Here is a 14,032-nt window from a genome sequence, read left to right on the forward strand (position 1 = left end):
CTCACTTCAGTGGCCCGGAACAGGGTCCTAGGTGGGAGTGTCTGCGTGGCAGATGCACCAGCTCAGCCCCAGACTCTACCAAAATAATTTAATTAGAAATACAGGCAAGGGAGGCTGTGGGCCCCTTCCCTCAACCCTCGGTAGCAAGCCACACTGGAGGCGGAGGGACAAGCCCCTTTGTGATGCTTAGGCGGGTAGCGCTCCGGCCGCCCGCCAGGGGGCGGTCCCGCGCAGGGTCCACGTGGCAGAGGTCGCGGCCTCCTGGGCAAAGGTCCCCTTCACCACCACCACTGCAGTGGCAGGGCTGGGGCAGGTCAGTCGGAGCTGTCCCCGTCTGGGCCGCTGTCCGGCGAGGGCGGAAGAAGGGGTCTCCGGCGGGAGCGCTTGAGCCGGCGCGGGGGCAAGAGCAGCCTCCGCTTCAGCACAGCTGTGGGCGGGGTGGGGCGATCAGGGAATGGCAGGAGTGCTGGGGAGGTGCCGGGCCCCCAGCGGTTGGTAAGGAGGGTAGCTCCTCACCGGCCACCGTGTCCTGGCTGTCCGCTGTGGGCTCCCAGTAGATGCTCTCCCCGCGTCGAAAGTTCCGGTGCAGCCGAGTGCAGAGCGTGGCCAGAGTGAGCAGCACTAGCAGGAAGGTCAGGGCCATGGCAGCCCAAGCGGCCTCCTCCGTGCGAGGGGTGGGACCCCGGACTACAGGTGGAGGCACTGCTGCCTGAGGGGCTGGGGAAGCCCCACTTGGACAGGTGCAGCCTCCTGGGCCGCTCTGCCCTTTGGGCCCCTGGGTCTCTAGCCCAGAGCTGGCATTGCCGCCCAGACCCTCAGGCAGCAAGGAGAGAGGGGGCACAGAGGGTGCCTTACCTCCCTCACCCTGAGCTGCCAATACGGGCCACTTGGCCTCCAAGCTCGGTGGAGAAGCAGAGGGGAACCTCAGGGCTGAGGGGGTGGGCTGGAGACCGAAGGCAGCACGCAGCCCACGCCTCTTGGCACGGCCAGGAGAGAGGTGCCTGGGCCCTCTAGTTGCCTCCTCTGCACCGGAGGGCCTCCAGCTCCACAGAGTAAAGGCTAAAGCTGGGGCCTTTGGGAAGAGAGATAGCAGTCACCCTTTTCCTGCCCAGATAACCCAGTGACCCCACCACCAACCATGCCCAGCACCCCTCACCTGCACACACCCTCTCCAGCACAGCCTCCTTCGCCCTGGCCTTGGGACCAAGGGAGACAACCCAGAAAGACCATCAGGGCAGAACCAGGCCTTCTTCCTCTGCCTCCTCCGCCGCCGCCGCCGCCTCTTCAGCAGGTGGGCAGCCCAGGCTGGCTCTATCCACGCCATTTCCAGCACCACCCCCCATGCTGCCAACACCAGGGGCTAGGAAAGGACAACTAAGATGAAGGTGGGGAGCAAGCAAGAGGAAGTCCCTGAATCTTCCTTCCCTTGCAGATGGGGCTACAGCCTCTGCCAGTGCAGACGACCACCTTTCCTCAACCACTTACCCTCTCCTGAGTGAGGCTAGAGTCAGGGGCCAGTGAGGGCCGGGCCACACAAAGGTGGGCCAGAAGGGCAAGCTGGAGCTTCAGCCATGGGTGTGCACAGGGGTGGTAGAGGAAGCTGACATCCTCAGCCTAGAGAAAAAATACGGAGGCATCGTGCCAGGCCCAGGGCACTCGCTGACAATCCTAAGGTTTCCCATCCTGGGGGCCAGCTTAAAGGGATTCCCAGGGTGGCCAGATGCCCACCTTCAGGGCTCAGGGAAGGACAGAGAGCCCTGGGTAGAGGCAGGCATTCCCTCCTGCCTCTGTTCCTCTCCATCCCACCCCACCCCACCCCCCACCTCTCCATCAGGTGCTACCCCTCAAAGCTCACAAGCCTAGGTAAGGCCGTTAGACCCCACTCTTCAGCTCTTTTTGGTAAAAGCTCACTTCAGTGGCCCGGAACAGGGTCCTAGGTGGGAGTGTCTGCGTGGCAGATGCACCAGCTCAGCCCCACTGTGCAACAGTGGTTCCACAGGACCCCAGTCTAGACTGTAAGCATCTTCCAAATGGAGACCAGGTCTTCTATGTATTGATTCTATCCACATATCTCCCCAAAACATCCAAATACAGGGCAGTCAGGCAGCAGGTGCATGGTCCCACGATGGGAACACTTCATCAATTATTAATTATTCTTTGCTGACCTGATGCTTAGCACGGTGCCAGATGCTATAGGAGATGCCAAAAGACAACTCCTGGGCTCTGCTTGCAGGGAATGTGAAGGAAACTCAGGGCAACAGAACTAATGCAAATGAAAGAAAAAACTAATAAAACTCAAAGTGATTTATCGTTATAAGAGAAAAGCTGTAAGCATTACATGAATTCAGAGAAGGTGGTGAATAAGGGCTGGGGTGATGAGGCAAGTTCTCAAGAAAGAGCTGACTCTTGCACTGGGCTTTGGAAGTAGATGGGAAGGATTGCAGGAGGGCAGGGAGCTGCCCACTTCAGCTTCAGGTCAGATTAGGCCAGGTATAGAGAATAAGCAGCAGCAGAGGTACAGCAGTGGGAATGAGCCCGGCACTCACATGTGTGATGAGGAGACCAACACAACCCAAGAGCAACCCAAGATTTGGGAATGTCAGGTGAAGCTTATTTAACTAAGCAGGGCCTGAAAACCTGGGGGTGGGGGTGGAGGTCTGGGAGAGGCGTCAGATGGGTATGACCATGATAGGGTGAGAAATAAAGAACCATTGAAGGCTTTTAAACTGGGGAATGATTTAATGAAAGAGTGTTTGAGGGAAGGAATCAGGTAGGTGGCATGAGGTTTTTGGGCCTGGAGCTATGATAAATTTCAAAGAGATGGATATTTTAAAGGAAAACCAAAGGGACAGGGAAGCCATCTGACCATTGGCATGAAAACAGAGGCGGGCGTGCAAGGTGAACACATACATGGTTTGGTGCCCAGTAATCTCAGGCACACTCTTTACCTCACATAGATTCCTACTTCCTCCAAGTGCTATCACACACAATTCGTTTAGTCCTGGAGAGCAGGGACATTACTGATGCCCCTCTTAAGGGAACTGGGGTCCTGAGGCTTCCCACAGCCACACAGCAGAGTTGGGGCATGGGTGGTTTTGTGGGTTGCCCTTGCAGCCTCCTGCCCACGGGCAGACAGCTACTCCACAGAATTCCTGACACAGCACTGCACAGGACAGAGACCCGTGGCTCACTCTCTTCCTGAGGGAAGCGTCAAGAATGGAGCTGGGGAGCTGAAAAGGCAGAGAAAAACCTGCAAAGAGCCCGCCGCTTCTGGTGCAGACACCAAGGATGGCACCGGGCTTGTACCCACCTGCCATCGGCTCATCCGCGCGAAAACCACTCTTGGTGACACCTATGCATGGGGAAAAAGAGGGCTTAGAGCAGCTGGGGAACTCCGTGTGGGGGTGGGGAGGGGGCAGCAGGCCCCACGCCTCGGCTGGGATGCAGACGCCGGTGACTGAGGGCCTGAGGAGCCGGCAGAGGTCCTCAGCGGGTGACTGTGAGGGCGCGGCGAGGCCAGAGCCGCTCCTTCACACACACACACACACACACACACACACACACACAGGCCAGAGCCGCTCCTTCTCTCTTCTCTCTCTCCTCTCTCTCTCTCTCACACACACACACACACCCGCCCCTCGCCAGGCTCCTACCTGTGGGGGTAGAGGCCACAGGCCCTCGGGACAGCGGGCTCCCGCTTCCTCCACCGGCTCGGCCACCACCTGTGAGTCGAAGGCACACAAGAGTTGGGGCACTGGCCTCGGCGTGGGCCCTGCCCTCCTCCTCCCAGGCCCAGTCCGCCAGGGGACGACTCCTATCCCCTCTGCACGCGCCACTCCTTCCAGGAGGAACTTTGGGCACGGCGCTTTGAGATCCCAGGCCGAAGCCTGCTCAGGGACCGGTCGCCTTACCTCACTGGGACCCAGAAGCCCCGCAAGGGCTGCCAGGAGAAGTAGCTGGGGCGAAGGCGGAGGAGGTGCCATCCCGGTACGCCGGGGACGGGCCCGCACCGCAGGCCCGGGAGCGCGCACCCCCCGCGCCGTCCCCCGCGCCGCCCGTAAGCCCACGTAGACCCCGGGCTCGCGCGCGCGCGCCCCAGCGCCCCAGGATCGCGCGCTCTCCGCCTCGCCCCGCCCCCACAGCCGCGCGCTCCTCTCGCCCCGCCTCCGCCCCGCCCCAATGCCCGCCCACAACCGCGGACCTTGCGCGCACGCGTCTTAAACTCAGAGCCGGAAAAGTTTTGTGCTGGAGCCGGGCCCGAGCGCACGGCCCCGCAAGGCGGGCGGGGGCCGGTCCTTCGCCCGCACTTTCGTCCCCGCGCTTCTCTGCCGCCTGCAGAGCTCAGCTGCAGTGCACGGGTGGGATCATGGAGCGGGGCAAAGGGCGGGAAATGGGATCCCAGTGGACCGAGTGGCCCCGAAGGGGAGACCCGCACGCTCCTCCGGCAAACCCGCTTCAGACACGTTAGTGTGACCTGCAACTAGAAGAGCGGCAGAATCATGAAGTCTGAGCTGCGGAAGGAAGAGGGTCCCCGCTTTAGGGCTTCACCTTCAGTCCATCCCACTCGCACCCTCGCAAGTAGGGCCTGAACCTGGAGGAGCTTCGGGGGGTCTCTGGCCTCTACCCTCCCCAGGCCCAGAAGTCCGAGGAAGCCGAATCCGGCCTGCGGCTGCTTTGCTCCCGCATGCCCGCCTCCGCTCTTGTCGTTTGTCCAGCGATGGCCAGCGTGTGCCCCGGGAGACGTTTGTCACCGTGAGGTGTAGGAGTCACAGGCTTTGCCCCTTGCAGGGGGGCGCCGGCCTCTTTCTAGTGCCCTTCTCCTTGGCCCCGGTCAGGATTTTGAGGAAAGACGGGAACCTGAATGGAGGATGAAGGTTGAGATGCCCAGCCTCAAACTTCGAAATAGAGCGAAAACGGGTTATTTCGATAGAGAGCAAGAACGTGACTTACAAGGGGGTTTCTTACCCATCCCTCCCTCGTTCCCCTGTAAACGCCAGCTACTGAACTGATGCAGGAACTGCAATCTATCCGTTGCCACGGCCCCGTCGCAGGGTGACAGGCCACCCCCTCGCAGGCGCCTGGGTGCATCTTTTCCCCCGGCTTGAGGCTGTTGTTTCTGGGGAAGGCCTTCTCAGGGAGCGGTGTTGAGGATTTCCATTATCTGAATCCAGGCTCCTGGGGAGCCCCATGCTCCCGGGGGATCCGGCCGGCGCGCAGAGGCGGGCCAGGGAACTGGCAGCCCCCGGCGCCCTGGCCCCCCGCAGCAGACCCGCTGTCTGGCGGGACGCCCGCCCCGCGCTCGCTGGCCCGCAGCCCGACCCCCTCCCCGCCGGGCTCTTGCGCAGTCGAGGGTGCCCGCGGGGCCGAGACAAACACCGAGGTCAGAGAGCGCGGCCAAGCCCCGGAGGGAGGAGCGGCCAGTGGCTCCGGCCGCAGCTGCAGCCGCCCCGCGGGAGCCCGAGAGCCTGCTCCGGAGCTGGGCTTTATTCACGTCTCTCTTTGGCTGCTTCTCAGCCGCGGCTCCTGAGGGCGCAGCGACGCAGGGTCCCCCCGCCCCGCCTCAGCTACACACCGAGCCGGGCCGAGGGGAGGGCCCGGCGGGGACTCCGATGCGCACCCCCAAGCCGCGATCCTCGGCCTCCGAGTCTCCCCGCTCTCGGCCGCTAACACCCCCACTGCTCGGGTCGCGGCCCTCCCCACTCCCTTCCGGCTCGCCGGCGCGTCCTCGGCCCTTTTGTGTGGCCTAGGCTCCTTTCACCTTCTGCTCCAGCTTGTCGCAATCGCTGTACAAAGGACCTGGGGAGGGGTCGGGGGGCGGGCGAGGGGAGCCGGGCCCGAACTGGCTGCCTCCCGCAGGGCCACGACCAATCCGGAGCGCCCACCGCCCCCGCCCCCGCCCCCGCCCCCACCGCCACCCCAGCGCAGGAGAGCCCAGGGCTGCAGCCGGCGGCCGGGCGGAGCCGCGGGTAGAGCGGGGAGCTCGCCAAGGGCACAGCCCCGCCGCCCGCCGCCCGCCGCCCGCCGCCCGCCGCCCGCCGCCCGCCGCCCGCCGCCCGCCGCCCGCCGCCCGCCGCCCGCCGCCCGCGGGGGGCTCTCCTGCCTCGCCATGCCGCCGTGGGGCGCCGCCCTCGCCCTGCTCCTGGCCGCGCTCGCCCTGCTGGGCCTGCTGGCCCCGCGGCTGCGGCGCGCCGTCGGAGCGAGGGCTGTGCCGGGGGCCCCCGGCCAGGACCACCGGGAGGAGGCAGACGGCGGAGGCGCCGCGGACAGATTCAGCGACGGGCGCGAGCCGCTGCCGGGCGGGTGCAGGCTCATCTGTAAACCGTCGGCGCTGGCCCGGTGCCTGCTGAGCGCCTTGCGTCGCTCGACAGCGCTGGAGCCGCTCCCGCGCTCCTGGCTCTCCGGGCCCCACCTGCAGACCCTCTGCCACTTCGTGCTGCCGGTGGGGCCCGGGCCTGAGCTGGCCAGGGAGTACCTGCAGTTGGCGGACGACGGGCTGGTGGCCCTGGACTGGGTCGTGGGACCTTGCCCCCGGGGTCGACGGGTCACTAACGCGGGGGGCCTTCCCGCCGTGCTGCTGGTGATCCCCAATGCCTGGGGGCGCCTCACCCGCAACGTGCTCGGCCTCTGTCTGCTCGCCCTGGAGCGCGGCTACTACCCGGTCATCTTCCACCGGCGCGGCCACCACGGCTGCCCTTTGGTCAGCCCCCGGCTGCAGCCTTTCGGCGACCCGTCCGACCTCAAGGAGGCGGTCGCTTACATCCGCTTCCGACACCCGGCTGCCCCTCTGTTCGCGGTGAGCGAGGGCTCGGGCTCAGCGCTTCTGCTGTCCTACCTGGGAGAGTGCGGCTCCTCCAGCTATGTGACCGGCGCCGCGTGCATCTCGCCGGTGCTGCGCTGCCGCGAGTGGTTCGAGGCCGGCCTGCCCTGGCCCTACGAGCGGGGCTTCCTGCTCCACCAGAAGATCGCCCTCAGCAGGTGGGTAACGGAGGCCGCAGGCGGGCGGCCAAGTGGGAAAGAGCGGCCTTGGGCTGCCGAGGATACCGTATGGAATCACACGGTTCAGGACAGACAGTTGAGGCAAACGCTTTGCGAAGCTGTCCAGAAACCCTCGAGTCTAGACAGAACCAGGGGAGCAGATTTAAGGGCCGTGGTCGGACTCAGCATCATTATGCTAGAACAGGAACTCTTGCCCTGGGGCCCGCGGGCCTCATCTCAGCCCCCCACCCCCACCCCCCGGGGTGTCCTGAGCACCTGCCCCACCAGCAGCAGAGGCAGCCCCTGGCATTCACCGCTTAATCCACAGTTTGTCAAATCAGCAATGGGGCTCTGGAAGCAATTACAACTGATTATCTGTCTAGAATATTTCCTTATATAGTGACTGAGCCTGGAGGTGACAGGAATCAGAAATCTGTTGGTGTGTGATTTTGCCCCCATTGTGCTCTGAGAAGGTCAAGCCCTGAACTCACCAATGATAGCCCAAAGGGCTGTCATAGCAGCCCAGAACTTGAGCAGTCCAAGACAAAATGTTCTGATGTGGCTTCATTGCTAGTTTCCATCCCCAAATGACCACCACCAGTGTTGACCCTAAACACCAGCTAGAAGATAAGGTGAGGGAAGTGGAGAGGAAATCTGGGCCTTTAGGGTCTGTCCTGCCCTGGAAGTTTGGGATAGAAAACTCAGGGCAAGCCTCTTTGAATGTTTGCTGGAGACACACATCCAAATGCAACTGGCTAAGTCTGCATCAATTCACTCAAAGCACTAGCTGCCCATCCTGACCTCCTGTGCCAGGCTCTCTCCATGGAAGTGGAAAGAGCAAAAATGTCCCTCTTCCCCAGAGCAGTGGCTCTTAGGCTCCCATTTTACAGCTTACCCTGTAAAATAATTATACTCCTAGGAGCCTCTTCTGCTGCTGCTCAGCCCTCTCTAGGAATACCTGTACTACTGCTCAATGTCACACTTGTTTGCTATTATCTAGACAGCATGTTAGCTTTTTAAAAAACAGACTAATATTATAAAAATAAATAAATAAAATAAATAAAAAACAGACCAATAAACCTGAAGTAAAATGTTGACGATAGGGGGGATGTCACCTGCAGGTTTGGAATTTCTGAGCCAGGGTGTTCCAGGAGGGGCTCAGTTCAAAGCAAGTTGCCTATAGAGGGTCAGGAGTTGAGGGCAGGAGTAGAGCTGTCACTATAGATCAGCAGCTGTAAAGTCTTTTTGTGCCCCAGGGCTAAGCAGGTAACACAAGGCCTGGTGGGAACCATGACACAGAAATGAGGGAAGAAATGCCCCCTTGTTGCCCTGAGAAATGCCAGCCCATGTTGCCAGACCTTTCCATTTCCCTAGAGAACCCAAATACCTGCATTTTATGTGAAATCTCCTGGCTTTAAATGATGACAAAGGGACGCCTGGCTGTCTCAGTCAGTAGAGGGTATGACTCTTTATCTCAGGGTTGTGAGTTCGAGCCCGACTTTGGGCATAGAATTACCTTAAAAAAAAAAAAAAAATCTTCAAGTGATGACAACGAAATGGAATTCAAAAATACCATATGGCCAAAGAATGCCTCTGTGACCAGAAACCTGGTCTGCAGGCTGCTATAATTTCTGTTGTCGATTCATTTTCTCATTCTTCTGTCCTTTCCTACTTTCCCTGTTCCACTTCTTGCTGCCAGATACGCCTCGGCCCTCCAGGACACGGTGGACACCCACAAACTGTTCAGGAGCCGCTCCCTGCGAGAGTTTGAGGAAACCCTCTTCTGCCACACCAAGAGTTTCCCCATCAGCTGGGACACCTACTGGGACCACAACGACCCCCTCCGGGATGTGGATGAAGCGGCCGTGCCTGTGTTGTGTATCTGTAGTGCTGACGACCCCGTGTGCGGGCCCCCAGACCACTTTCTGCCGACGGAACTCTTCCACAGCAACCCCTACTTCTTCCTGCTGCTCAGTCACCATGGAGGCCACTGTGGCTTCCTGCGCCAGGAGCCCTTGCCAGCCTGGAGCCATGAGGTCATTTTGGAATACTTCCGGGCCTTGACAGAGTTCTTCCGAACAGAAGAGAGGATGAAGGGGCTGAGCAGGCATCGGGCTTCATTCCTAGGGGGCCGGCGTCGCTGGGGAACCCTGCAGAAGCGGGAGGTCTCTCCCTCTTCCCATCTGGAGGAGATCTTTAGCTGGAAACGATCGTATACGAGGTGAGACCTGGCCCAAAAACACCCCCGGTCCTGCACGGAAGAACAGGGCTGGACATGCCAGAGTCCTGACACGGCCGTGAGCACGGGAAGGGGACTGCAGGGCCAGGTCTTTGCCACCGATTCAGCCCCCTCTCTCTTAAACTGGTCTGTGGAAAGAGATGGAACTTCCAGTGAGCTGGTGCTCACGTTATCCTGAGGACACTCCTACCTTAGGCTTAGCTCCACACATTCCAACTCTTCCTGGTCAGCAACTGGTCTGTCACTGTCACTCTCTCCTGTCACCGACCTTATAAGCCAAGAATAGCACCATTTGAGTCTATGGACTCAGGAGAAAATGCTCTGTCACTTGCAAGGATTGTAGGGAAAATGGGTTTCTGCATGTCATTGGGAAGCTCTGTCCCACATAAATAATCAGCTCTGTGACCCTGATTCTTGAATTGGAGCCACTCAGTGTCGTGAGGACAGGATGTTTGTGTCTTGGTCCTACTTCCCTCACTGGGCTCTGTGGTTGTGGCACTCTGCTGACTTCATGCTGTCACAGCTGTGGAAATGAGCTCCTAGATCATGGTGTGGTGCGTCAGTCTTGCGTGAGTGTGAGAAAGGCACTGGAGGCAGTTAAGTGTGGTCCTGAGCCTGGGTTGGTGAGGGTGACGAGATACAGAGCATACGTCTGTGTCTGGCGGACTGAGGTCCTATCTTTCAGACTCATTCCCCAGGTCTCGGTTGGGCTGATCTGGGGCTTCAGGTAGGACTTCAAGCCTAGAGAGATCTTAAGGATGATTTTAGGAAGAGGAAGTCCTTGCACACAGGACCTGCCAGACCCTAGCTCAAAGAGCCAGACTCTCAGGCACTCTGGCTGCTCCCTCCAGTACCTGGAGATTACGCCAGAGTCCTAGCTAAAGCTGTTTTTCTCCTGCCGTGTGGGCTTTTTCTAAGTGGTAAAGAGTATAAACCTGGCATCTTTGGTATTTTCTAGTTGGTTTCCCTCTTTTCTGACACTACGACTAGCTGCTTTTTTTTCCAGAGCCTGGAGACAGCTGGGACCAGAGAAAACAAAAGTTCCAAGAGGTTAGTTAGTGCTTACTCAGTGATTTATGAATATTTCACATTACCACACTTTTTCTGCTCAATTTATTCAAAAGGCCATCCATGTAGATGTAGACAAAGCTGCCTCCTGGACCTGGCCACTCAGTGACTTGTTTTATGGTATTTGGTTTTATGAGGAATAATGCTGAAGATCAGAGTAAAACAAAGCATTGTACAGATTGATTCGCATGTCCTGGTTTGATTTAGGCCATTAAACAATACACTAGGACATCTGGTTCTATGTGTTGCTAAGAGCTTTGCTCTGAAGTTTTATTTTAATCTGTCATCTAGGAAGATACCTGTTTTGACAGGAAGCTCCCTCCTGGCCTCAGAAACAGCAAAGCAATTTTAAAGAGGAGAGATATTTCTCAAAATCCATGTCCTATGGCTCAGTATGAGGAATGTCTGGGGCCGAAACTTCAGGTTTGGATAATCTTAGTCCAGCCTTGTTCTTCTAGATCAAATAGGAAGAAACTCTGAACTATCCTAGAATCTCACTTGAAATGCAGGCAACACTCAATTGTATTAAAGGCACATTATCCTGTCATGAAAAAAAATCACTTCCCTCCTTCCTCATGTCCTGCTCCCCCTCCTTCACGTTACTCAGCTGACATTCTTTACCCTTTCTGAGCAGGAGAAATAACAAGAACTGAAATCTAAAGAAGCCGTTCTACTGCTGGTTTACAGTCTTGTTACAGGGCTTGTGGAGGAAGAATTACTGACATCTGGCAACCGCCCTCCCCCCAGCATCTGGTACAGTGGGGATTTCAATTAGTTAGGGTGCTGCAGTCCCCCATGCAGGACCCCAGGATCATTCAGAACTGACTGCAAGGTGGGAAGCAGCCCAGTGGCTTTTAACCTGCGGCTTATGGGGGGCCCTCAAGGGCTGAACTTTGGATTGTTTCTCTAGGCCAGATACCATGGGACTCTGGTTTTTAAGGTAATAGCTTTTGGAGAAATTGTGGTTGGTCTTCTCCTTTTCTACAAAAAAGCAAGCTTGTAGGGGTGGGGTGTGCCTATATACCTGTAACATATTTCTTTCAGTTACAGCCCAGGCTCCATTCATTCCCTTGGACCCAAGGCCCTAATCCCTAGACCCTGAAGGATTTCTCCTCTGTATCCTTCATGCCATGTGAGTTTATAACCAATCTCAGGAAGCTGCTTCTTTCTCATCTTCCGAAGGTGATGAAAGTGATGCTGCTTTTTCAAGCAAGTTTTGCCAAGAATGTGCAGTTCCCGTTCAAGCAGGTTTGGGTGACCCTGACCTTCAGTCTAACACTGAAGGAATCACCTGTATTGGCTCTGCTTTGGTGAACAGCTAAGCATACAAAACCCACTGGAAGAACCCCAGGCATACTATTCTGAGAGAATATGTGATCCTTGAACAAAATCCTAAATTTGAGTTTGAGGAAACAAGAAACAAACAACAAAATAAAAGTAAGACAACCCAAGGAAGGACGACTGAGTTGGTTTTCCAGGTCTTGAATCTTTTAAGCGATCCTCACAGTCCTCATTCACTTGCTTGCCTTCCTTTTGGCCTCTTAATTATTTATAACCACCTTCAAGTGGTCAGAGGGAAAAAAAAAAACCCCAAAATGCAATGGCTTAGAGGAGGCATGATCTCAGAAGGAGACTGGGTCCTCTCTCTCTCCCATTGGGTCAGAATGCAGGAAGCAAAGGACTGCCTCTGAAGGCTTCTGATCTGAGACCTAAGACTGTGCTAACTATAACTTAATTCTCTTAGAGAGTTAGTATTTTACATTATTTATACCTAGGTTTCTAGGATGGCTTGGCCAGAGATGACAGTATGCAGAACAAAGCACCAGATCCTCACCTTGAGGAGATATCATCTCTGTTTTGAGTGAAGGTATCCTTTCTAAGGCTTCAGTACTGTGTGTGTGTGTGTTTTTTTTTTTTTTTTTTTAAAGGTCTTGACACAGGAAGTGTCAGCATGGCTTTATATACAGCCTCAAAATTACCCCAGAGTCAGAAGTTCCTGCCTACTCATCTTCCACCTAGACCACAGATCTTTTGTCAGTCAGCCACCCTAAGTGCCAAGGTATCTTCCTTTAGAAATAAACTTCAGCATGAATTCCTCTCCCTGCTTAAACAAGCAGATACAATTGGCCACTTGAGTAGAACCTGGTAAGAATGCCAGTGAGTATTTGTGATTCTCTAGCCAAGCCACAAAGGATGGCATCAAAAATCTTCCCTAGTTACCACCATTGGCAAAGACAAGATGGAGAAGTTATACACAGGGGGTGCCTGAAGACATAATGAACACCTCAGGAAGCAGGAATCTCCATCTCACTGGTGGGACATGCAAGCTAGACTGCTATTTGGCACACATGATGGTGGGGACATATGCCGAGAAATAAGGGTGTCTTAAATTAGTTTTTTTTTTTTAAGTAAGCTCTATGCTCAACGTGGGGGGCAGCCCCGGTGGCACAGCAGTTTAGCACCGCCTGCAGACTGGGGTGTGATCCTGGAGACCCAGGATAGAGGCCCATGTCTGGCTTCCTGCATGGAGCCTGCTTCTCCCTCTGCCTGTGTCTCTGCCTCTCTCTCTCTCTCTCTCTCTGTGTGTCTCTATGAATAAATAAAATCTTAAAAAAAAAAAAGATTTATGCTCAACCTGGGGCTTGAACTCACAGCCCCGAGATCAAGAGTCACATGCACTACAGACTAAGCCAGCCAGATGTCCCAAGGGTGACCTAGATTTGATAGAAGGTCTTTTCTCATCTGTGAGTCAGTGAACTAAAATAATGCTAATGAGCTCAGTGGGTTGTAAAGACTTTTGGTTGGCTTGAGAATCAAGGAGATCACAGACCTGATCCAGATTCTGGGAGATGACATAAAGATTTTAATTAAAATAACCTTGCCAAAGTGACCAGAGGGTTTTGAAATGTTCAGGAAGAACTAAAAGTTTGAAGGAAAGATGGAATTTCATTAAAACAAACAAAAGACACTAACATCAAAGATAAATATCTCTAGCCCCTCTGCCTCCAGCCTTCCTGTGTATTAAGGTAATACCCTAGTACTTATTATCACTAGTGTAGTTGAACAAAAACTTCTCTCCAACCTCTTTGCCTCTGAATAATAAATTGCACTCTCCCTGCAACAATGGAATGTCATTATTTTTTAAATCTCCAGAAACAAAGGCACTGTTTGTCTTCTGAAGTCCTATGTGTACTGAGCCACGCATGCTTACCTACCTGCGGAGTTAACAACGCCTCCCGGCACATTCTCTATTCACCGGCTGTTGCTTCACTCCTGTATATCTAGCCTTGTGTCCCCTGACACTAACCAGTGGCAGCTGTTTAATCAACAACCAGGCCTTCTGCTCTGGGCTAATAATTTCCCAGCAAGCTCAAAATTCCCTGATCATCAATGGTACCTACATAGAGATATTTCCCACTGAGCAGTTAGTAATGTGGGCATTAAGTATAGAACACTGAAGTAGCTTGGAGATGTGGGTTCTAGGTTCTACTTTATCTGCGACTTGTATGACTTTGGGTAAGTTATTTTACAAACTGTTCCATAGGAAAAGACGAGATGATAAATAGGCCCTAACTTATTTCTTTTAAGGATTTACTTATTTATTTTAGAGAGTGAGGTGGGACAGGGTGGCAGGGAAGGGCAGAGTGAGAAGAGAAGCAGATTCCCTGCTGAGTAGGGAGCCTGACATGGGTTTTGACCTCAGGATCCTGAGATCATGACCTGAGCTGCAATCAAGAGTAGAACGCTTAA

General features: G+C 55.6%; 2 protein-coding genes across 10 annotated transcripts; one reads left to right on the forward strand and one right to left on the reverse strand.

The window, feature by feature from the left end:
- Positions 1 to 74: 74 nt before the first annotated feature.
- TP53I13 (tumor protein p53 inducible protein 13) lies at positions 75 to 5,601 on the reverse strand. Of its 9 annotated transcripts, none has more exons than XM_041724584.1 (10): positions 4,966 to 5,601; positions 4,592 to 4,857; positions 4,202 to 4,474; positions 3,654 to 3,722; positions 3,311 to 3,352; positions 3,192 to 3,230; positions 1,486 to 1,614; positions 1,157 to 1,360; positions 517 to 1,072; positions 75 to 427 (listed from the first exon to the last, which is right to left on the reverse strand). In XM_041724584.1, the coding sequence occupies exons 5-10, from the start codon at positions 3,323 to 3,325 to the stop codon at positions 315 to 317; spliced, it is 1,056 nt and encodes a 351-aa protein (XP_041580518.1). In that variant the 5' UTR covers positions 3,326 to 3,352; positions 3,654 to 3,722; positions 4,202 to 4,474; positions 4,592 to 4,857; positions 4,966 to 5,601; the 3' UTR covers positions 75 to 314. The 9 variants fall into 9 exon arrangements, with proteins under 9 accessions (XP_041580518.1, XP_041580517.1, XP_041580522.1 ...); XM_041724583.1 differs by having other exon boundaries at positions 4,202 to 4,480; XM_041724588.1 differs by having other exon boundaries at positions 2,949 to 3,230; positions 4,202 to 4,480.
- Positions 5,602 to 6,073: 472 nt separating this feature from the next.
- On the forward strand, positions 6,074 to 11,858 carry ABHD15 (abhydrolase domain containing 15). The gene is made up of 2 exons (XM_041724579.1): positions 6,074 to 6,975; positions 8,675 to 11,858. Exons 1-2 carry the CDS (start codon positions 6,107 to 6,109, stop codon positions 9,198 to 9,200), a joined length of 1,395 nt encoding a protein of 464 aa, XP_041580513.1. The 5' UTR covers positions 6,074 to 6,106; the 3' UTR covers positions 9,201 to 11,858.
- The last annotated feature ends 2,174 nt before the right edge of the window (positions 11,859 to 14,032 follow it).

The sequence above is a fragment of the Vulpes lagopus genome, chromosome 12 (genome assembly GCF_018345385.1).
Source record: "Vulpes lagopus strain Blue_001 chromosome 12, ASM1834538v1, whole genome shotgun sequence".
NCBI lineage: Eukaryota > Metazoa > Chordata > Mammalia > Carnivora > Canidae > Vulpes > Vulpes lagopus.

Bases quoted from the DNA above. Each gene is read 5' to 3' on its own strand.
- TP53I13 (XM_041724580.1), bottom strand. From the start codon at position 3,983: ATGGCACCTCCTCCGCCTTCGCCCCAGCTACTTCTCCTGGCAGCCCTT. The intron at 3,353-3,653 runs GTAGGAGCCTGG...CCCCATGCATAG, and splicing joins TGTGGCCTCTACCCCCACAG to GTGTCACCAAGAGTGGTTTT. The intron at 1,073-1,156 runs GTGAGGGGTGCT...CTCTTCCCAAAG, and splicing joins GCTGGAGAGGGTGTGTGCAG to GCCCCAGCTTTAGCCTTTAC.
- ABHD15 (XM_041724579.1), top strand. From the start codon at position 6,107: ATGCCGCCGTGGGGCGCCGCCCTCGCCCTGCTCCTGGCCGCGCTCGCC. The intron at 6,976-8,674 runs GTGGGTAACGGA...TCTTGCTGCCAG, and splicing joins CAGAAGATCGCCCTCAGCAG to ATACGCCTCGGCCCTCCAGG.